The following is a 24,462-nucleotide window of genomic DNA, read 5'->3' as shown; positions in this document are numbered from 1 at the left end:
TTTTTTTAAGTCCAGATATATGATGTCAATCCCTTCTCCCTTCCATTGCTTTGTGATAGATAGTGCTATGGTGCCAGGTACCTTTCCAGAGCTCCAAGTCTCTCCCAACTATTTTGCTGCATGGCTGCAGGGAATAGACTAGATTTTGCTCATGAGGTGACTCCTCATCCCAGCAAATATCAGCCTCCCCAGCCCCTGACCAGGCTTTGCACCTCCAGTAGAAGCAGCTTGTTAGCTTATTCATCCTTTAGTTTCCAAAATATGATAGCTTCTCACCCACGTAGAAGAGAAATACCTATCATTGTCAATTGCTCTGGAACCACTGTTCCTGCAGTCAGTAAGGTATACAGAACAGAAAGAGGATGTATTACAGAAGGAAGATTGATCATACAGACAGCCATAGCTATAGGTTGGAAGACAAAATGCAAAAGAAATAATAAGCAGGAAAAAAAACCCACTGTTTTTCTAAATTAGAATCCATATCAGTGATTTCTTTAGTTGGTTTTCCCTAGCCAGCAGTCATTCCCACTGTTAAAAATTGTCCCAGTCTTCCTAGCTCAGAGATGGGACCAGGAAGTTGTTTCTTAGGCATACTTTTTTAGACAACTGTTTGTCTCACAAAGCACTTAAAGACCTTAACATTATATACTCCCTCTTTTTCTATTCCATTCTTGGAGACCCTGTGTATTATGTGGAAGTTTTTCTTCCTCCAGATAGGCCTCTGTCTGTAATGTCAGGTTTCCTTCTGAATTCAATATTGAATTTAAAGAAGGCAGAAATATTTATATCCTTGCATATAATTTCTCCTTCCAGACAGATACACTTGTAATTAGATTTTTCCAGATATCACTTATTTGTGAAGTATAGCTTCTCTCTCAACATGATTCTTTCTTTTGAAATGCCCTTCAGCCCTTGTTGGTATAAACTGAATTATTTCCTTTGATTATATAACCAGCTATTGTTTGAGGCTGAAACCTCTTCTCAAGTACACATTGCTTCTCTTCTGGCTGATCAATAAGCATTCCAGTGATCGGTATATACTTTAGAAATTAACTTTTCTCTTAACAAGGCAGGGTTTCTCTGAGGTGTAAATAGTCATTGTCTGAAGAGGAATTGATCCAGATGAGCAGAGGCCTAACTAGGGCAAATGCAGTCCCAGGCCTCAGCTGGAAGTAATCAAGGAATTGGGCTGGGCCATCCCTCAAGGAGATGGCCCTGGCTACACTGGCCTGCATAAGCTCACACCAGATGGCAGAGAGCTGTCTGGGCAACAGACTCTCTTGTTGTGGCTCTGGCTTGCTTGGAACTCTTGAACCTGACTCTGCCCTGAACCTTGGGCTTGGACCCTTCTGCCTGTCCCTGCTTGCTCCTGTTTCTGTGTTGGACCTCCAGGCGTGATCACCTGCATGCTCTTACTGCAACCTCTTCTCAGCCTGGCTTGCTATCCTTTACTAGGACTGATATTCCACTTTGATCTTGGCTTCAACTGTAGTAAAGCCCTAGCGTCAGCCATAAGTAGAGATCAAATACCACAGTAGTTCCTGTACGTTGTGGAAATATCTATGTATAACTTGCAGGGTACCAATCCTGCATATTTGTATGTATCCATGACACTCTGCTCCTAAAAAGTGATGATGTTGCCCCAGGGTTCTCTTGAAGTCCTCATAACTGGGATTATGTATTGAAACAAAGCATGTTACACTCCCCCTTTCTTTTGATTATGCATGACTATCATATCAATTTTGGAGCATAGTGCCCCAGTTCCAAGTCTCAACAGTATCTGCCCCCTTGTGAAGCCACATTAGAGGATAATGTTAGGACCCCAAACCTGTGATCAGCAAGATAGTTTTATCCGCATGATATCAAAGCACTCCTTTTCTTTCACTGTGTGCTCACAAGAAGTTAATGCTTCATTCATGAAATCAGTGGGAAGTGTTGTGCCACTCCCCCCGCCTGTGTTAACAGTGTCTCCAAGCTTGTGTCTGATGCATCAGTGCATGGCTTGAAGGTTTTATCAAAATCAGGACCAGTCAGGACAGGCCTTTTTGATCAGACATCTGTCCAATTATTTTGTAGGTTTATATTTCTTACATAGGTCAGTGATAGGAATGATAATAATTCACTGAAACCTTTTATAAAACAATTAGTAAGCCATGTAAAAGACTGAACTTGTTTCTCAATGCTGGGTACAGGGCAGTGTAGACTGATTTATTCTTTTAATGGATTGGGGTGCATTTTCCCCCACACAACCTGCTGATGGTATCTTAGCTACCCCCAAATAACACTGAGACTCCTTAAGAATTAAAGTTCTGTTGAATACACATTTAAGCATGTTGAGTAATAAACCTGCCTCCCCTTCTTTCTGGCACATCTACCAGATGACTCCGTTGTTCTTCCCAGCTGCTGTTGTAGATGGTGCTGCTGACAGTACAGGCACAGGTAAAATTATACAGCCTATCTAACACTTGGCTGATGAATATCTGGAAAATTATCCCAACAAATTTAAATCCAAACAGTAGCACTTTGATTCTGTATATTCCCAAATCGACATAGAAAACAGATTTCTTTTTGGCATCCTTATCCTTAATCCATTCTAGGATGCCAAGGTACTGGCTCAGTTTAGGTTGTCCAGCAGATTGTCCATCATGGGCAAGAGCTGTACACTGACTATGACAACAGCAACAAGCTTTTTGTGATTGTCACAACTTTTTTTCCTATCCCTTTTCAGGGTAGCAATGTGTGGAGCTGGGCTTGTTAGTAAATACATACTTGTGGCCCTGTACCATGGTCTCTGTCTCTATCTGATTTCAGTCCTTCATGCAATTTAATGCTCTGTAAGAAACAATCTCCTCTGTTCTTGTCAAACAGGTCAGGGGAGTAGGATTTATGAATCTTCCCCTCCCCACCTTTTGCAAATTATGTTCACAATAGTCTCTCACTCAGGAGAGACTTCTAAATCATCTTGGATCACTTTGGCGCATCCAGTGACTGGTTCCATATCACTGTCTCTGCCGGCCATGTGCCTACCAAAGGTGAATTGTGTACCAGTTCCACATGATTCTTCACTGAAGGCTTCTATGGGGAGAGTGGGTTCCCCCTGAGATTTCTCAGTTCTCTATGGAGGTATGCCTGTCTGTGTTCCCACTCTCCCGGAAGAAGCTCTCAGCACTAGCTGTCTGGATCAGGACTCAGGAGCATAGATCTCAAGCTAGCTGGAGAAGGATTTACTCCCCACTTCTGGATAAACTCTGCCTGATATGAAACTGTACTGACAGCGTTCTTAGAGAGTTTGTTTCTCAGCCTGATGGGTTAATTCTGCAGCCTCCCTGTCCCAAATAGAATTACTTTTGTGATGTTTGGTTTCTAAGTTGGAAAATTCTGTATTTGTGTCTATCTGTCACAGTCTTCTGTTAAGGTTGCATATAAGTATATAATACTTGAGACTTGATTCAAGGGCTTGTTATCTTTATCAGTTCTGACCCTTTATTTAGCTGTGGTAACTATTTTGGTCTTTAGAGCATTAACCAGGATGCTGTGCCTCTTATCCAACACGTCATCATTTCTTTTCTTGTCACAATTTGGGGATTATAAATTCCTTTGGGCAGTGTTCTGGGTAAGCCATGAAGCTGAGAGACTCTAAAGTCTCAAGCTGCCCTTGCAGCCTCCAGAGTTATACTGTGTGAGAATATCATATTGCTGTGATGAAGAGGAGTCAAAACACTGATCTACAGAAACCCTGAGGATTGAGAGCATTGTTGCAGCAAAACTGTGAATGTGTGGAGGAAGTTATCAACATACATCCTGTGATTCCAATACCGTAAGTGTGAAGGTTGCCTAACTTGTGTTATGCTTGATCAGCTCTCAAGATACTTCTTTCGCAAGCCTTCCAGGAAGTTTATCTTTCTGTTTATATTTTGTTTCTTTTGAGAAGCAGGAGGGCTAAAGCTAAAGTCAAGTTCAGCTTCCAAAGCTTTCCATAACAGTCCTGTTAGATACTGTGATTATGGTACTAGAAATGATGACTGAGCTCACAGCCATCATTCTGACCTGTCTGTACTGCAGTCCTGACTTTTACCATTTGTAACCACATGGTCTTGTGAACTCATTAGGTCACAGAACATGAATAAGGGTGGGCCTGAGCAATACCTCAGTGTGGAAAAACCCTGTTAAAGAACCCAGGATACTGCAGAAAGTGGCTTTGGCAACTTAGGTGGCATGCTTCCTTCTGAGTTAACTGATGCCATGGCATGAGTTTAAAGATACTGTGCTCTTGGGAAGGAAATACAGGATATCAGAAACAAAGTATAGTTTCATGTAATCGTGAAGGCCTACTTGACAATATATTGTTTTGTTGCCTGAAATTTCCCTTTCGGCTATTTACCAAAGTCCTCCCTGATTCCCCTTTCACATTAAAAATATAATAACTAATAATTTTATAGTAAAATTTGATTCAGACAGATAATCTGCTTCCAACTTTTATTGAATGCTAGAAAGAGTGGGGCTTATTAATTCAAGAGCAGTTTGTCATATCAGGGCCCACCTCTGTTCATCCTCAAATACTACTGATGCATCTTGCATAGTTTATGCCCACTGTAGCAATGGCAGTTATAACATTGGGACAGTTATAACTCTTTGAGGGTGAAGAGTTCACTGGCCAAGTTCGCGGACGACACCAAGTTATGGGGGAGCGTGGTTGCATTTGAAGATAGGCTACAGTTGTAGGCGGACCTAGACAGGCTAGCAAGTTGGACGGATTGGAATCTGCTGAAGTTCAACATTGAGAAATGTAAAGTACTCCACCTGGCGACGAGCAACCCCCAACACACCTACAAGCTTGGTGGCACCAAACTGACTAGCACTCTGAATGAAAGGGACTTGGGGGCAGAGCTGTCCCTAGGGGTGTGCAGGGCCTTTGGGGGGGGGGGAGAGGTAGCGAGCTGCCGGAGCCATTGAGGAGAGGAGAGGTGACGAATGGGGGGCAAGGGGTGGTGAGCAACTGGAGTTGGCAGTGCTCAGCAGCAGCAGAGCTGGCAGTAGAGCACAGAGCCTAGGGCAGTCACCCTGATTCGCCCCCCACAGGGACAGTGTTGCCTGGGGGTAATAATAGACTGCAGTATGAATATGAGCCAACAAAGTTGTAGCCAGTAGGGCAAATAATACTCTGGCATGCATCAATCGATGCATCTCCAGCAAAACCAAGGAGCTGATTCTTCTGCTCTACTCAGCACTGGTGAGATCACGGCTGGAGTACTGGATCCAGTTCTGGGCACCACACTTCAACAAGGACATGGACAAGCTTGAGAGAGTCCAAAGAAGAGCCACCTGTTTGAAAAGAGTCTTGCATGGCAAGCCATACAAGGAATGGCTGAGGGATCTGGGACTCTTCAGCCTGAAGAAAAGAAGCCTGAGAGGGGACCTGGTAGCAACTTAGCACTCCACTAGGGGAGTACATCAAGGGATCGGTGAACAACTGTTCACCAGGGCACCCGAGGGGAAAACCAGGAGTAACGGCCACAAACTCCTGGAAGACCGATTCAGGCTCAACATTAGAAAAAAATTCTTCACAGTCAGGGTGTCCAGACTGTGGAATAAGCTCCCTCCAGAGGTGGTGCAATCACCTACCCTGGAAATCTTCAAGAGGAGACTAGACAGTCACCTTGTTGGGGTCACCTGACCCCCAGTTGTCTTTCCTGCTTGGTGTAGGGGGCTGGACCCGATAATCTTCCAAGGTCCCTTACAATCTGTTGATGCCTGTGGCTCTACCAGGAGTCCTGAGAATTTAGAAGGAGTCCTGAAAGCCTGATAAGTATCTCCAAACCATGAATCTCAGGCCAAAAACCTAAAATAATACAGGTCTAGTATACCTCTAGCTTGTTTTGTCCCAAGAATATTCTGTCTGTAATAGTAGTTTATTCTCTTGAAGGAGGGAAACTTTTCATGAAATCAGTTTCCTTCTTTTTTCCAGTTCCCCTTCTGGAAATGTATCAGATTTATTTGATTTAGCAAATGAAGCATGTTTTCTCATGGGGATTATACCAAAATAAATAGGTCTGTAATCCTAAAAGGATAGTATAGTTCAGTGAGGAATGTGTACCTAATTAAGCTTTAAGAGGTCAGATCTGTTACAAAGGAAACAGAAGCAAAGTCTCTCAAAGATAAATGCAGTTGTCAAGCAAGCGCATTTCCCCACCTTTTAAAGCAAACCACCAAAAGATTTTTTTTTGGTGGGGAGGGGAGGGAAGAAGGTGGAGGTTAACACTTTTGGCTGTTGCTGACAGATGTGGAAAAAAACCCACCCCAAACTAGCGCTTCACGGAAAGGGGAAGTGCGTTAGTTCGACCCGGCCCCCCAGCATCTGTCTAGATCAGGCGCATCATTAGGGCTTTTTGGCACTTTGATTTAAAGCTGATTCAATTAGATAAGTGCCAGAAAGCCCCACTGAAGCGTGCAATCTATACAGACGTTGGGTGAGCCAGGTCAAACTAATGGGATTTCTCTTGTGGGCATGTGCTGTGCTCAGTGCAGGTGTGTGCTATGCTTAAAATGCTGGTTTGGATTTTGGGGGGGGTTTCACTTGTGTAAGCTGCCTGCATGCTTCATTTTTGCACTTTTGTAATATGACTAGGCCAGAGATCTCTAAGTACTTTACAAGCCATGCATTGATCAATGAATTGCAACATCCTAATGATGGAAGTAGTACTATACCCCTTGCTTAGGCGAGCACAGCCAAACCACAGGAGCAGTCACTTGAGCAAAGTTACCCTAGTTACTGGTTCTGACTACTGTACTCCATCCCAGGCTCTCTGTGTACTCTGTGGGGGCATATTTTGTTATCTGAGTTCAAGAGTGGGTGACACCAACAGAAGATTTCTGTCTTGTTACCTGTTTCTGATTATCTGAATAGCTCGTCTATTTCTGTCCCCAGCTAGGGACAGACATTACACATAAACTGGTTTAAGTGATCAGAAACTGGTTTAAACCTGTAACAGAACAGATGTTCAGTGCACATAAACCATTTTGAGAATGACTGAAACTGGTTTGAGATGAACCTGGTTGAATGTAGTATCAGATTTAACTGATTTGGCTCAAACCGGTTATTGCAATGTCTGTCCCAGACCCCTTGATTGTTTAAATTAAATCAGACTCCCCCAGCGTCCCAGCATGCTCTCTGGGCTGGGTGGAGCTCTCTGCTCCACAGCAGAGCTGCCCCCCCTCCCCTCTCACCACTTGCTGCTTAAGCAGAGATCCCTTCCTCATCTCTAGCTAATGCTGTGTGGGGCAGATAGGGTAGTGTCCGCTTAGGGCTTTTTGGAGGTAATCAGCACAGCAGCTGGTAATGACACTGCATTGCTTTCTTTGCACAAAGCTGTTTAAGAAGAGCTTGTAATGAGCAAGGCTTTGTTTTCTGATGGGGTGTTAAATGCTGATAACAGAACTGATAAATGTTCTGTTATCAAGGGGGGGAAACCTCTCCCTAATTACAGTGTCCTGCCAGGGCCTGGCCATGCCCCTCTCAGCTCCCTGCAGAAAGGAAGGGAGGGCTGCTCTAGCGCCCCCCGGCTTCTAGCCTGAGCCACTGCAAGCATGTTTCTGAATTTCAGGGATGTCTGCACAATTATAAATTGATTTAGCCTAGCTAGGTTAGACTAACCTGCAAAGATTGAATCAATTGAGGCTCAAGCTTGTTGAACGTCTGTCCCTAGCCCAGAAGCAACCTCACTCATGGGAGCTATGAAAAGACCCTTCTATTTTCTGCTTTTCAAATGAGCCACGTGGAGCTATGTACCAACTGTCTCCCCTTCTGTATGCTCTGGGAGACTTGTAAGAGGACTTTGATTTATATAGACAAAAACTTTTTCTTTTTTCTTTTGCAAGCTGACAGGTTTGCTGTTTTCCTTTTGGGGTTTCTCAGTGTAGGTCGAGTCTTTGACCTTGCCAAATCAAACAACACAGTGTGGAAGAAAGCCAAGCTTCCAGGTGGCAGAGAGATGTAAACAATACATTTTTATGTCTTGGGTTAGCTGCATTCCAGGCCATTTGTAAAGGTTTCTTTACCAGCAGCTCTGTTGATTTCATATTCAGCAACTCTCATCATTGCTTTCTTGGCATTTTTTGCATAGGGATTTGCAAAATGTTGAAGTATAAATTTCTTCTGAAGGAATGCAACGCTGCTTTTAAGATGCTTCATTAACCCAAATAAAGCAAAAAAGCATCTTCCAATTGCATGTGTCTGTTGTGTGTTTGTGGTAGTGTTTTCCTCTTTTCAAAGAACTGTGCAAACATTAACTAATTCCCATAACATCTCTCTAATGTGGACAAGTATTATCTTTACTTTGAGATGTAAAATGCTGAAGCAGAGACACTTAATAAGGCCACAAAAAATGACAGGCAGATCGCAGTTTGAAACTGAAGAGTTTTTAGCTGTGCTTGCTCATTTGAGTACATTTATTAGGAGGCCAGTCTCATGTTTCTTGGCTTCTAATTGCTTTTTAATAGAGTTGTAAAATGATAAGATAAATAAAACTTCCTAGTTTTTACAGTCACTGCCATGACCTCAGGACTGCTATATCTGTTTCAGCCCAATGTTTCTTAAGTAAAATGCACAACATATTTTTTTATTGCCTTCAGAATTTGCTATGTTTAAAATGGGTGTACACTAGCCTGGTAGGTAAAGCTGACCTCAGTGGACTCAAGAATCTGTTATAATCTGCTGGGGAGAATTTTCAGAGGAAGTGACTAATAAATTACCTCTAATTCTGATTTTACTACAGTTCTGCTGTTGCACATGATATCCCCACAACCTTTTTTGAGATGCCTGAAATGTCTTTGTTGGTTGAGTTGTTTCATTTGTCAAAATATTATTTAATAGTTAAAAATTGTACTATGCTGAATAGAATTTTCTCTGTGTTTAGCAACAACAAAAATTGCAGTAGAATGAGCATTTGGTGTGGTAAACACTGTTTTGCTTAAGGAAGAAAAGCTAAAATGTATTTAGGTGCCCTCAGAGGTATTCTACTGCCCAGCATGAATGCTAATAGTGCTCTTTCACTGCTTTCTGATGAACTCAAGTCAGAATCCTGAGTTACTTGTGGAAAAATGATTGTGAGAGAAATAGATCTCTGGATCAGAAGCTGGTAGTATTGACATCAGGACATCTTTTCTAGAAAGTGTTATTTTGTTGCTTTGTAACTTAAAGGACCATTTTTTCATTTTGAAAATAGTTAACTCACAAATAACACAATTTCTGTGGAGCATAGAGTTACTTGTGGATACTATAATGAATGCAGTAATCTTTCTTTCATTTTATCAGAGAGTTTTCTTCTGGGGTTGTGCATCAAAAAGAATCATTGAGCAAAAAAAAGTTAATGTGTAACCAGAACAGTTAATCAATAAAAAGGTTTTCACAAAATCCCATTAATTCTCCTTTGATTAACTGTAATTTTGTAAGCACTGCAAGACATCTATGGCCTCTTTACTCTATTCTTTTTTGTTCTATTAAACTTTTAAATCGATTACTAATATATTGGAGTGTACTTAATAGGACAAATATTTTCACTTGAACAAGATTTTTCTCTGTTGTGCATGAAAAGTGCCCTGTGAAAGCCAGATCTATAATTTTCAGTGCAAATTAGCAGTTTCCTTGCATATTAGCTATTGTTCCATATGAATGATGCAATACACCTAAAATAAATAGTAGTGGTAGTTCTGCAAGGGGAGCAAAATGACATCTGCTCTTCATCCTTTGAAACCTTGAAACCTTGCTTGCAAGCTTCCTGACTCTCCCTCTGGAGAGAGCTTCTTGTTTCAGAATGCCAGACTAATTGTACGAAGAGGCGCTGCCACAAATAAACCTTCCCAACTGTAGATTTCTTTTATGTTAAGGATGGAATATAAGCATTGGATGCCCACACAGTTGACCCCTTACTACAACAGAGAGGGGCACTGTTGTATAGCTGTTAAAACAGGAAATAATGTTCTTCATTCCCTTAGTATGGATGCTGTTAGAAAGCCAACAAATGATACATTATCCATTTAAATTAATGTTTGTGAAGACTAGTTAAATAATGTGTGACAGTGATATAAAGAAAAGTTACCCGTGGTTTTTCAGGCAAGGCAAAGAATTACTGGAATCAGAATTCTTTATTTAATTAATTCAGTCTAAAAATAGTCTCATCATGGTTTTGACTTTCCCAAGTAAATCCTTGACTCAGGAAAACACCACTAGATAGGGAATTGTGCCTACGAGCTCTGTTTTGTGCATACTAAAATCAGGTAGTTTGTACACAAATATTTGCATGTTATTTGTATATTTGGCAAATACATGCCTAAGTGTGTGTGCATATTTTTTTCATTACCAAATAGGTGCATGTTACTCAAAAGTTGATCTAGGGTTTTGCATGTTAATAAATGAAACTCTCTAAATATCAAGATAGATTACTCTATCCATTAAAATAGTCACAATTTATACAATTTCTTATTTATTACATTTTTATAAATGCTAGATACTTTTTAATATAATATTGAAAGTGGGTGACTAATTTGCAAATGCATGCTTCCACGCAGTCTGAAACAGATGTACTTTCTGAAATGGACAGGAAAATCCTTTTATGGATTATGCTTTGAATGTAAAACCAACTAAACTTTAGATCTGTTGAATGTGGCCTTTATTTTGCCTTTTCCAGCGCTACAGTAATGTTAGATTGGATTAAAGTAACTATCAAACTTTGCTTTTTAACACTGTACTTCAGAGAAAACTGAATCATCTGACTTCGGCAAGTACATTACAGTTTATGTTCTGCAGAAAGGAATCTGCTTATAAGTCACAGATACAAGTTTTAAAGCCAATGTTATCCTTGTAAATGTATCAAGAAAGAAATACAACATTTTACATGCATTTCTCATTTTAAATTTGCTCTCCTGTATGAACCTATAATTCTAACCTGTTAGGCCAGGACTCTCTTGGTCTGGTATCCGGTACCATGTAAATCAGTACAGCCTGTTCTGTGGTTGGGTTTGTCCCAGGGGCACAGGCCCAGAAAAGGGGGAAGCCTCATTCAGAGGCAAACCCGAAGTAAAAAGAAAAGAAAACGACAACATATGTGTTGTAGGGGCCGGGCAGAGCGAGAAAACGCGCAGCAGAAAACTGCCTGTGTGGTTTGTCAGCTGCACGTATATCCAGCTGGAACCAGGTGACGTCATAAGGAAACGCCACCCGGCAGAAATAAAAAGTGGCCCCAAAGGCACAGGGGCGACACCGAGGAGCGGAGGAGCCATGGGAGACCGTGGGGTGGACAGCGTCTAGCCGCTGCAGCCGCCGGCAGCGGTAGAGGCGTCAGCAGCAGCAAAAGAAGCCCGGCAGGGATCAGGAGAGCCGGCAGGGAGGCCGACAGAGGCTGAGGTAGCAAGCTGTGAGGAGTCCCCGTGGTGGAAAGGACCAGCGGGGGATCAATAGGACCACCGAGGAGGGTGACAGTGACCGCAGTGATAGCCAGCATGGGAGCCCTCATCAAAACAGGTGCCACGGCTCCAGGGTGGAGGCGGATCCTGGAGAGAAGGGGAGAGGGACCCTGGCCGGGGTGAAGGCTTGGATCCTGACCCAGAGGGCACGTTAGCCTAGGGGCGTCAGGCACATTACAGGCCAGGAGGGTGTGGGACTCCCTCCTGTGGGTGTTCCTCTTCTTGTTTTTCCCTTTTTGTCATGCTCCCCTGGCAGCGTTATTAGCTTCTTGATTTTGTCAAGGCTGGGTCACCTTAGGATGAGGGGTTTGTGGTGAAGGTGTTGATCGTATTCCCTTTTAGGGTTTGTGTAATTTTTGTCCCCTAGTGAGAGTGGGTTAGCGGAGCCCTTAGCACCAGGCCGGTCTATACAGGACTTCGTCCAACAGTGAGAACGGAACTGCGTGAGGACCCCGTAAAGGCCAATGGTTTCAGACTTAGGCGGCTCAAGGCATCAAAACAAGCCCGAAGGCCGACAGCCACTGGACCCTCCAGGTCCAGTCAGGGCCTAGGGTGCTTGTCGGCAGGAGGAGCTGCGGGGACTGGAGAACAGATCAGCAGGGGATAGCCGCGAAAAGATTTGGAGGCCTGCCTCGAAGGTTGGCGCGTGGCCGGGGCATAAGGGAGGTTGGAGCCCCATGAACGTCCACCGAGATGCGTGACCGCTCTGAAGGCATCCTCAGAGGGGACCCCCTCCACTGAAGAAACGTTCAAAGTCGCGGCAGGTGAGTTTGGGGGTCACCCTGAAGGCAACCGAGGTACCCTCCGGGATCTGCACAAAGGTCCCTGGCGAGCAAGGTCAGCGGCTCGGGCAAAGGCAGTGCCATCAAGGGGAGGCAGGCACAGGGTTGTTGACAACTAAACCGGCACCCCAACCTGGGCTGGCCTGGGTGAGAAGTGTATGTGGACACCCAAGAGAACTAAAAATAAGACTTGTCAAAGGGCAGATGAGCTTCCTGTGAGCCAGTGACCGTCCATACCTGGAGAGGAGATGGGCGCCACCAGGTCACTGCCTGAAGAATCACCAATAATGCAAAGCTGTTACAGCATCCAAGGTGCTCCAACGATTGCCGTGGCCTCGACACTAACTTGACTCCTGTTTGAAATTATTTACCAAGGGACAATGAAATATGAAATTACCACACAATTTGGGCACTAATAATAAAATACATTAGATAGTACCTGTCATCCATACATCTCATCGCGCTTTAGAAAGGAACTCTTTATCATTATCCCCATTTTACTTCTGGGGAAACAGAGGCATAGACCAGAGAAGTGAATTGCTAGAGGCTATCCAGTGCCAGAGTTGATGAGAGGACCTAAGATCTCACTCAGAGTCTCGTGGTGGATGGGTTGGCTTCGACCTGGAAGGGTGTGGGCAGTGGGGTCCCGCAGGGCTCGGTCCTTGGACCGATACTCTTTAATGTCTTCATCAGCGACTTGGATAAGGGAGTGAAATGTACTCTGTCCAAGTTTGCGGATGACACAAAGCTATGGGGAGAAGTGGACACGCCGGAGGGCAGGGAACAGCTGCAAGCAGACCTGGACAGGTTAGACAAGTGGGCAGAAAACAACAGAATGTAGTTCAACAAGGAGAAATGCAAAGTGCTGCACCTAGGGAGGAAAAATGTCCGGCACACCTACAGCCTAGGGAATGACCTGCTGGGTGGCACGGAAGTGGAAAGGGATCCTGGAGTCCTAGTGGACTGACTCCAAGATGAACATGAGTCGGCAGTGTGACGAAGCTATCAGAAAAGCCAATGGCACTTTATCGTGCATCAGCAGATGCATGACGAATAGGTCCAAGGAGGTGATACTTCCCCTCTATCGGGCGCTGGTCAGACCGCAGTTGGAGTACTGCGTGCAATTCTGGGCGCCGCAATTCAAGAGGGATGCGGATAACATGGAGAGGGTCCAGAGAAGGGCCACTCGTATGGTTAAGGGCCTGCAGACCAAGCCGTACGAGGAGAGACTAGAGAAACTGGACCTTTTCAGCCTCCGCAAGAGAAGGTTGAGAGGCGACCTTGTGGCTGCCTATAAGTGCATCACGGGGGCACAGAAGGGAATTGGTGAGTATTTATTCACCAAGGCGCCCCCGGGGGTTACAAGAAATAATGGCCACAAGCTAGCAGAGAGCAGATTTAGATTGGACATTAGGAGGAACTTCTTCACAGTTGGGGTCATCTGAACCCAGCCCTCTTTCCTGCCTATGCAGGGGGTCGGACTCTGATCTGTTGAGGTCCCTTCCGACCCTAACATCTATGAATCTATGAATCTCCTGAGCTCAAGGTCAGTGACCCACTGTTGAGCTCTAGGCCATATTCCTTAGCTGTTACAGTAGTCATTGTGAAAGCTTTCCCAGTTGCTCTTCTGGGCTTGAAGTGGTTAGAGAACTGCTGAATTTAATCAGAGAGATTAATACCACCAGCTTGAATAAATATAGGACATCTTAAATGTGTTGGTTAAAACTAGTTGCATGTCTGACACTTGTATCTGCGTTCTCTTGCAAATCATTGTGATTAATAATTCTATTTTCCTATTTAAAAAAAAAAAGTTTTTCACTCCCCTGCTGCTGTTTGAAAGACCTTCCCTGGGCACCAAGGAGATACACTTTTTATTCACTAACATGAAACTTTTTACACAGAGTTGAGGTGACCTGATGGTACCTCAGCCCCTCTGTAACTCCACATTCTGCGAAACTCCAGACCTCTGAAGGCCAAAATACAGAGTTAAAGCACATGCCAGTGCCATGCATCTTAGGAGCTGGGAGTAGGCACTGGAAATTAGCTGCAAGCACTCCAGCTGCTTGCACTGGGCTAGTTGTTAACTGCACTAAAAAGTAAAGGGATAAGTTGGTACAGTTTGACGGAGCTGTAATTGGGATGAGAAGTGACCTGGGGCAGCCATACTTTTAACTCCGCCTTGTCCTGCCTCCTGTCGCAATGTCTGTCTTGCTAGTATCCTCTCTGTGCCTTCCATCTACCTCTACCAAGACCGTGACTCATCCTCCTTCCCTTCCTTTGTCAACTGCATCAACTGAAGCGTGTCTTCCCCTGTTCCCTGATGCCCCCTCATTTCTCTATACTCTCCCTGCCCCTACCCTTTCCCAATAATGCACAGGTAGCCTTTGGAGGAATAATTTATTCTCTTTGTAAACATTGTTACCTGTTTACCTCTTCCAGCTCGTGTGTCACTTTGTGGCTGATGGCTGAGCCAAGGCACAGCCCATTTCTAGATGTGTAGAGAGAACTATCAGGGAGTGCAATTTCTCCATCACAGTTGGCAGGCAGTGGGACAGTTGCAAGCATCTGCAGGAGCTTTAATGCGCCTTGTCACTTTACTCAGGCACAGCTGTGGCTCTTAAGAGCAGTGATCTTAAGCCCTTTGACTTCTGTGGAGTGTTGGGTGATCTTTCTAAAGATATTACATAATGTTATACACACCTGTGTCAGGCAGGAGGTCAGGGAGATGGACTCTGTCTTCACACTCAACCATTGGAATCATAATCATGACAGTCTTCTTAACGTGTTCCACCTATTCTATAGGCATGCTCAGTTGAACAGAGAAAATTGAGTCCGCAAGGGGTGATGATGATGAAATCAGCAGCAAAAATGTGCTCAGGCTGCAGTTTCTCAGCCTGGGGGAGTTGCATGAGAGGGTTGTAACTATTTTTGTTTCTTGTAGCTAGAAAGGGAGGGGTAATTTTCTCTTTTGACATGGGTTTGTTGTTTGTAAAGTCTGCAAAGTGCTGATGTAGACCTTTTGCAGGAAAGGACCCAGTTATCAGGCACACACTATCTCTTCACAGTATGCCTTGGTGAAAGTTTACGAGAATTGAGGCCTGAATTGGCATTTGGATATGGTCAGTTTTGCTGCTTTCTGCCCGTCATTGCCATCCCGTGTGCACAGGACTTGATGTTCCTCTTTGCTCTTGCTGCTTACAGTATTATGTTGACTGTGCCTCATTTTTTTTTTAAACGTGTGTAACCAGGATGTCTGCTTAGTTTTGTGGCATGTCAGACCTCCTGCCACTGGGACTATTGCTTGGGATAGGCATTAAACACACTAGCCCTGATGAGTCCCAGTAAACTTGGAGACAAACTTTTATATCACTGGCCTATTTTACTAGCATTGGCAGAAGAGAGAGAGGTTTCAGGTACTCTTAGCCTGGATGCTTATATCATACTTCAAGGTACATCATAGCCTGTTCTTACTGGGCTCTCCTGGGCCCAGATCAGGTGGGTGTTAAGGCTCTTCAGGCCTCTGTTAAAGGCAAAGAGCTAACACACAGGTTACCTAAGCAGGGTGAGCTATGGTGTGTCCCAGCCAGGAGTCCTAGGTAGACTCCCCTCCTCCCTCCCCTGGGAGCTCCAGAGACCCTTTCTGTATCACTCTTGGCAGGAGGAGGCTCCAGTTACATTCACATCCAGACATTCAAGGCCCCTCCAGTGCCTGGCTATATATCAGGGCTGTCCAGCATCTGGGTGGTGATCAGGGACACATGCTGTGTGGGATGCAGACCCCTGGGATGCACGCTGCATGGGTAATGCCCTGCCCCCCTCCCCATACATTACTCCCTGCCATACAGGCAACCTGCTTTCCCTTCCTGCTCATGCAGGAGCAGGGGCAGGAAGCAGAAGCAGAAGCCAGAGGAGGGAGGGGAGTGGAGCCTGGAGATCCTGGCTGTGGGGAGTAGCAACTGGGAGAGAGTCCAGGGGTTCCATGTTAACCCCTCAAGTCCTGTTCTATATCATTGTTCTTTATGAGGATGACGACCTTTTCTCAGGCCCAGCACCCAGTTAGAGGGCACTCCTTAGGTGAGTCTCCAGTGCTAGGGAACATGGTCTGCAATAGCTTCTTTGGGCTCCTACTCTTCTAAGAGCCTGACCTAGCAGCTGGCGCTCTTCCCCTAAAAGTTCTCTGCAAGCTCCTCTCTCTGCTTCTGCTTCCCTCAACATCTGCACAGGCCTGCTTCCAGATGTTATATCTGCCATAACACAGCCTGTTCTGTAGGTGGCCCTGCAGCCCTTGTTTTCTTGGTTGGCCTCCTGCTCTGCATGGTTCTCCAGTATCTTTACCACTCTCATACCTGCTCTGCTCACCACTTGTTAGCTATTGCACCTGCCTTCCCAGGCAAAGAGCTTGCTTGTTGGGCCAGGTTAATTTCTGCCCTCCCTCTTTATTGGTTAACACAGGGGTGTCCACCTGGAGGGTCCCAGAGGCTCTCAGTGTGGGTACAGCTCTCCTTTGCTACTTCTAGTGGCACTGAACTCCCCCTCCCTCCTCCAACTTCTGTATCCTACCCACATCCTTCCCTAGTCTGGGGGCAGTGTGCACCCCCTGGCTGCTCAGAAGTTGAACAGCCATGGTCTAGGGCAGGGCTGTCCAACTTCTGAGTCTCTGGGGACTGCATGCTGCATGGGCTGCACTGCGTCATACTGCATGGCCCCCCTGCCACACGGGGTGCAATTTACTGTACAATACCTGAACTCTGTTTCCCACATTTTGCATCCAAGCTTTATGGATATGTGCTGAAACATTTGGTGTCTGTTCTTTATCATCTTTTCTTCTACCGGTGTCACCTTCATCTGTTGATATGCATCTCTGTTTCCTATGTAATCTCAAAATGAGGCTGGAACAAGTTATCGGTAGGGGTGCACCAGTAGAGATTTTGGGGCCCGATACCAATAGCTGATTTTTAAGGAGACATATCTGCTGATACTGATCCGATTTCTGATACAGCTGCATGCAGCTGGCAAGTCTATTGTGGTGGAAGGGGAGTGGGGAGGGAAGGGGTGGGGGTGGGGGGCAGTTCAAGGATCCTGAAGTGAGCGAGGGAGTGGGGCTGGGGCAGGCGCTGCCCAGCTGGGGCAGGCAGGGTGCAGGACAGAGTCGCGGCTTGTCCAGGGGGTGCAGGGTGGGGGGCAGCTCCCACAGCTGTGTGTACCACAGGAGGACATGGCAGGGGGGAGAACGTGTGCCCCCGGATCTGTGTGGGGCCCGGCTGGGTGGGCTGCGGGCTGGGACTGGGTCTGTTCTGGGCTCTTCCTGGTGGGAGCTGGGCTGTGTTTTGTCCAGGGTGGGCAGCAGCAGTGCTGGGAGGGGGATTATGGGGGGGTGCAGCCCCCTCCCCCAAAATTTTGCTGTAGCCCCCCCTCCCAGCACTGCTGTTGCCCCACTCCCTTCTACCACACCAGGCTTACCAGCTGCACACAGCTCTCTAAGCTTCCGGGCTGCGTTCCTTGCTGCCTACATGCTGCGTTGTGGCTGTGCACATGCACAGACATTTATTGGCCAAATTATTGGCCACATCAGGCTGAAATCCAATACAGTCAATTTTCTTTATATCTGTGCCGATCCAATATCGGACCGATGTATCAGTGCCTCTCTAGTTATCGGTGAAGATGATGATATAAGTTATCACTGGAAGCAGTGTTCTTTCTTTCTGTGCAGCACTGGTAGTATCCCTTAGCTTGCCACAATGCTTTCTGGCAGGCGAGCTGAAACAGTGTGGGATGGCTGTGTACTTTCATGCTCTGCAAAATAAGCTAATGGCTTAAATTTTTAGAGAGGGAGTTTTGTTGCACAGTTGTAAAACATTTTTGCTTCTCACTATTCTGTTGTCCCTTCCCCCCTAAACTATCTTGTTATGGTCATGTATTGAATGTGGAGCCTAGCACTATACAAATAATGACTGATTTTTTGGTAACATGTTAACACCATTAGTCTTGAATACCTAATGGTGCAAGCAGGGATGGTAACAAAGCAACGAGTGCTGTGCTGAGCCAAAATCTGCCTTGTAATGGAGCCGAATTACTTGCCTACTTTCTGTAAAAATGGATAGGGCATCAACCCATGGCTAAATCTTTTTCCCATGGGAGTTGAGAGCAGTATTACAAAGTTACAGACCCAGTATTAATGCAGCACAATCTGTGTGAACTAGTCTTTCAGGAAACAATGTAAACTCTTCTATGTTTAGAGCTCACCTGTTTGGCTCTCTTGACTCTCCAGTTTCGTTCAGCATCTGACAACATTAGGAGAGGCTGTGAAACTGATATGTAGGACGTTATCATCCTGGATCTTAACATGTGCACTGTTCAGTTTAGTGTCTTGTTTCTTATTGTGGCCAGTGACAGATGAAACCCAGCTCTAAAGAAGCCTAAAGTGCCTTATCAGATGCCATCAGTTCCATCCTCTATTTACCCAAGCTGTAGGTTGAAATCAGAAAATCAAATGACAGGCAGAATCACTGTGCCTTACTCAGATGAAAGCTGTATGACAAAAATAAAAGAAACAGCCTTGTGCAACCATACAGAGAGGCTGAAATTAGTTTCCCCAGGAGTAACAATATATCTGACCTGATCTTGTGATGTTTTTCCTGCTTTTCCACACATTTTGGCATTTGAAATATCAAACAAGTTTTATGGAAAGTATATAGATTGTGGAGTTCTTATCAGAAATGTTTTAAGTATAGATGGGGTTGTATATCTATAAATCTGTATCAAGCTTCTGGTTCTGAATAGTGTGGCAAATTGAAACTTAGATTTCCTTCCTTTGGAGACAAGGGAAATCTAAATCATTTTATCTGCCTTTGGCTGTGTTAAGTCTTGTATAAAATAAATTAATTGGTAACATTCCTCGTTTTGGATCTGGTCTTGAATACTTAAGCTTCTTGGGTATTCAATTCTGTATTGATAACCTCATGAGGCCAGGTCTTCTAAGTGTCTTATTTCTTGGCTTTATTCTCTTTATTCCAGGTGGTGACCCCCTGCTTTCTACCAATCAACTATGAACTGGTAAGTGTACTTGACAGTTCTGGTCTAAACGATGGGAGAGCATGTTGAAAGAGCCAGCAGGCAGGAGTCACACCCAGACATACTCTTCAATTTGGAGAATTTTCTCATGGCAAGTGGGGGTGATCAGGTCTGTTCATCACACTTCCAGTCATGTGCCTGCCTGGGCAGATGTTGCCAATTGTAGAGTCAAACCCTGGAGTTATTGCTTTGTCCTGATTTAGGCAAGACTTCTACCAGCTATACTGAGAGTATTGCCAGAGTAATGGCTTGAGGGGGTGGGGGTAGGTGTGGGGGCGAGCAGGTGAGAATGAGGGAAGTGTAGGAGTCCTAGCTCTGTGGAAGTGGCCCCAGAGCTGGATCGTACTGAATCCTGTAGATTTTAAAGGGCTCACTGGGGAGACAGTGGAACCATCTACACATTCATTAATGCACTGTATGTGGTGCTACTGCACATTACCACCGGCACACACTTCTTAAGTGATGCTAATGTGCAGTAAACTAATTCTGCTGCGCATTAGCACCATTAATGTCTCATGTAGATGCACCCATTGTGATACTGTGCATTGTATATGAGAGTAGGAATCAGAAGATCCAGGCTTTACTCTTGGCTCTGCTACTGACCTGCTGTGTTAAGTTGGGCAAGTCATTTCATGTCGTTATTTCTCATCTTCCCCTTTGTTAAAACGGGGGCAATTATATTTATTCATTTTACGTTTTATAGATGGAAGGTACTGTTAGGAATTCTGATTGATGATTCATTATGATTTGTTCATTTATTCTTATGCATGAGAGTCAAATGGTCAGTGACCCATCATAGCAGCTTCAAGATTATAAACAGTGGGAGAATTTATAGGCTTAAGCTAAATAAATGTGTTCATTAAGTAAACCCTTCAACAGTGCTGAGACTGTATATAAAACTTTGGTAACATATTGCAGTGGAAAAAGAAGCTCCTTATTTTACTTCTGTTGTTTTTCACTATTTATCTTATTAAATGTCCTGTTAAAAGAGCTTCCTCTCTATGACAGCGCTGTCTCTTGATGCTGATAAAGTTTCTTTATTTATGTAGAATTTGATTTGGGATGTGTCCTGCATTGCTGCTTCCTACAGATGTGAATGAAACAAGGTGGGGAGGGGAGCTTCTGAATTATGCTCTGTATGATGGGTTGTCAGGTGCTAGCATCAGTGGCTCATGGATCCAGATCTACATTAGGTGTTGGTTTCTGCATGCTGCTCTATGTAAGTGTTCAAACACAGGTAGTCTGGGGACCTTCTGCTTATTTGCACCTTTAGTTTTGTGAACCTTCCTGAAGTTGCTGGACATATTGAAGGGCTAAGCAAAATGAGAAGGTTGAGAACTGAAGTGTCATGGCAGTCAGGACCATCTCTGATGTCCCCAGCTTTCCATTTCTGTGTATCTTACGCATCAGCATACATTTATTGGATATAGCCTTTTTGTCCATGGATGGTTGTTCTTAAAGTTACAAGGACATCCATAGGGAGCTGGTTTATCTATAGTTCCTGGACTAAGTTAAGTCTCGTAGAATTCTAGACCGAGATTATCTTGCATTAAATGTTTGGAATTTGGAAGTAGGAGGCAAAATGTGTGAGTAACAAGCAAGAGGAGTCAATAGGACTGCTTTGTTTTTTATTTATTTATATTTTTTAAACAAGCCAATGCCTCTGCTTGTCATGCAATTACAGGAGAGATAATGAAATGTCTTTGTCATTCCATATCTTCCTGGCTCAGAGAAATTAAGTTAATCTAATTTTCTTCCACTGATTCTGGTTTCTGAGTATGATTTGACTTTCTTGGTAGGGAAGTGGGTTTAGGAGATATACTATCACTGGCTACATCTACGCATGCAATTAATTTGAAGCGATAAACTCCAGAGGAGTGAGAGCTGGAGTAAACTACTCCCAAGTGCAGCGTCTACACGTACATTTAATCACAGTTAACTACTGTTCTTGACAGTACTATCTTATGGCAGCATCAGTTAGCTTACTGTGGCCTAATAGTGTCATATGTGGACAGTGATGCTTTAGTCCACAACTAATTAATCTACCCTGCAGTTAAGCGTATGTGTAGATGTGGCTACTGAGTTGTAGATTGATTTTACTCTATTAACTGCACTCATCCCCTCATTTTCATGTTTATATTTCTGTGGAACCAATTTGGATTGGAATCCATGTTGAGAAGTATTGACTGTGAACCAGAAATGTTCTGGCGATGCAGACGAGATAGCACTTAAAGCCTGGTATTTTATACATTGTAATTCATTAGCAAAAATATGACATCTAGGAAAGTCCCCAGTAACTCAGGAAATACCATACATAATTTATAGTCCCTCTTCACTATTTCAGGTCATCACAACAGTTCAAAAGCATGAATAAATGTATAAATTCATAGAAGTATGAATAAATGGCAGTTACTGGTAATAGGCAAGTAGAAGATTGTTTCCATCCTCCTAATCTAAATAAAATGCAATATAACTGGATTTCTCTGACCACCTTATGGAATTTTGATTAAACCTTTCATTTGGCATAGACAAAAAACTGCATTTGATTACTTTTCCTGATTGTGAGTACATCTCTGCATCACTTTACGTCCTCCTCTTCCTATATAGATGGCAAACTCTTTGCAGAGGGTACTGTCTTTTTAATCTGTATACAGCACTGAGTACACAGCCCAATGGGACCCTAGCATATACCATTAGACAAACATCATTATCATGTTCTTATAATGTGCAGCATCTACCATAATGTCCTAGTTGCTCTTAAAAATATTAAATTGAGCTGAATGAAAAATAATGATAATTCCAGTGCACACCTTGCAGTACAAAATTTATGGGGATTTGGTGATGGGCATCACACAATTCTGTTCTTTTCTGGTTCTTTTGCTGCAGTTGTCACCATAGTTTGTGTGAATTCCAAAAGTATTTTAAGTGATATGATGGTGTCTAGCTCCTCTTTCTTCGTTTCTCTCTTCTACCCCTGCTCCCCCCTCCCATGGGGAAAATTGAAGGATGAATTTAAACATATGCTGAACTGTATGTTTCCATCATGGAGAGGAAGTTTGAAGGAGTGCATTTTGCATTTGGCAACACTCTTCATTTCAATGTGGCTTTCTTTCTTTTTTTTGCATTTCTAATTATCTTCCACTGTTCTAGACCTGAAGATTTAGGCTTCTGTACAGATATTCTAAGCCCAGAGTCGTGAGCACTACAAGAGTAAGGACTGAGATCTTGAACTTGACACACAATAGTATATAGAAGGGCAATATCATGAATGGAAAAGAGTTCTGCTGTACTCGTGATAAACCATGTTTTTTTTCAATTTTGACTTTTTACTTGTACACAAGATTATTCTTATATTAATGCTACTTGCATTTAATAGCACTGTTGGGGTCCCACACAAGTAGTTAACACGTGGGTCTAGCATGAGTTATTAAATACTTGTACTGGACATAGTGGTTGCCAGCATAAACTTCCTAGTAGTTTATTATAAATATTATAGAATAATAGAAAATTTAGGTGTAAGGGACCTCAGGAGGTCATCTAGTCCAACCCCCTGCTCAAAGCAGGACCTTTTGAACTTTATCATCCCAGCCAAGACTGTGTCTAGTTGGGTCTTAAAAATCTCCAAGGTTAGAGATTCCACAACCTCTATGTGTTCCAGTGCACTTTACAAGCCTCCTAGTAAGAGAGTTTTTTTTTTCCTACACCCTAACCTAAACTTTCCCTGTTGCAACTTGAGGCCATTGTTCTTTGTTCTGACATCTGCACTGCCGATCAATATTTTAACTAGAGTTTACAGATACATTTATATTGGGGTGGGCAGGAAACTAATTAAAATACTGAGGTGAAAGGAGTGGTGTGAGGAGCCAAGAGCCAGGGGAAAGGTCAACAACTACTAGTACAAGCCCAAGAAATGGCAACCATGAAACCAGCATACCAGGGAACAATAGGAAGCATATTCTGACACCAGTTGAAGGACAGGTTTTTCCACAGCACACCAAGAATCCTAGGGCTTCCAATGGCAGGCTTAGTTGCCTGTACACAAATGCCAGAAGGATGAAGAACAAGCAAGAGAAACTGGTCCTCCTGCTAACCAACAAGCAATACGAACTCATAGGGATTAAAGCGACCTGGTGGGACTCCACCTATGATTGGACCACAAGGATAGAGGGCTACACCCTGCATAGGAGGGATCATGTTGGGAAGAAGGGTGGAGGAGTTGCTGTCTATGTGAAAGAACATTACACATCCCTAGAAGCAGAGATTGGCAACAAAGAAGGGTGACTTGAGACCCTCTGGGTCAAGATACGGGGAGAGCATGGGGAGGGGTATTTGACTGTAGGACACGTGTTCTCAAACTGTGGGTCACAACCCCCTGGGGGGGTTGCAAGCAACTTAAAAGGGGGCCACAAACTTCTCGGGGTACCGCGGCGGCACGGGAAAGTGGCATGTGGTGGCAGTGTGGAGTGGAAAATGGTGGCAGCAGCTGCTGTGTGTGAGCTCCCTGTCCCCCATTACCGCCATCCAGCACTCAGGGTCATGATAGCACAAAGATTGAGAACCCCTGCTGTAGGAGTTTACTATAGACCTCCAAACCAAGAGGAAGAGCTCAACCAGGTATTCTCTAGAGAACTGGCAGAGGCTGCACGCACTTGGAGCATGGTCATTATGGGTGACTTCAGCAACCCAGACATCTTGTGGGATGAGCACGCAGAAAGATCTGATTGCTCACAAAGCTTCCTCACTTGCACTGAAGAGCTCTGTCTGACTGAAGAAGTCTATGGGCTGACGAGGAGTAAGGCACTCCTAGACTTGGTTCTGGCCAAAGGGGATAATTTAGTGAGCAACCTGGGGATAGACGGGAAACTGGGTGACAATGACTATGAGATAATTACTTTCTCCAGCCACTGTAAGACAGGGAAATCAGTCAGCAGGGTATAAATCCTTGATTTTAGGAAAGCTGACTTCCACAAACTTAGAAGATTGGTTGGCAAGTCCCTGCAGGACTGTGGCAGTGCAGATTGTGCTGCCAGCTCTGAGTATAGGCCGGGGAAAAATGCCTCAAGGACCCCAAAGAGTGCTAGAGAGCTTATTCCGGGCACAAGTACTTACCTCGCCAGGAACAAGAGACAGGAGCGCGGGACTCGCTGGAACC

The 24,462-nt window shown here is 44.2% G+C and overlaps 1 protein-coding gene across 1 annotated transcript in view; it reads left to right on the top strand.

The window, feature by feature from the left end:
• The window catches only part of LOC102379220 (tensin-3), a 477,473-nt gene that overhangs the window by 202,036 nt on the left and 250,975 nt on the right, over window positions 1–24,462 (top strand). Inside the window, 1 exon segment of the mRNA XM_025212996.1 lies at window positions 19,254–19,292. Within this exon segment, the coding sequence (XP_025068781.1) occupies window positions 19,254–19,292 (39 nt within the window).

The sequence above is a fragment of the Alligator sinensis genome, unplaced genomic scaffold, assembly GCF_000455745.1.
Source record: "Alligator sinensis unplaced genomic scaffold, ASM45574v1 scaffold882_1, whole genome shotgun sequence".
NCBI lineage: Eukaryota > Metazoa > Chordata > Crocodylia > Alligatoridae > Alligator > Alligator sinensis.
The sequence above is the reverse complement of the archived record's forward strand: the minus strand, read 5'-3'. Positions and strand labels throughout refer to the sequence as shown.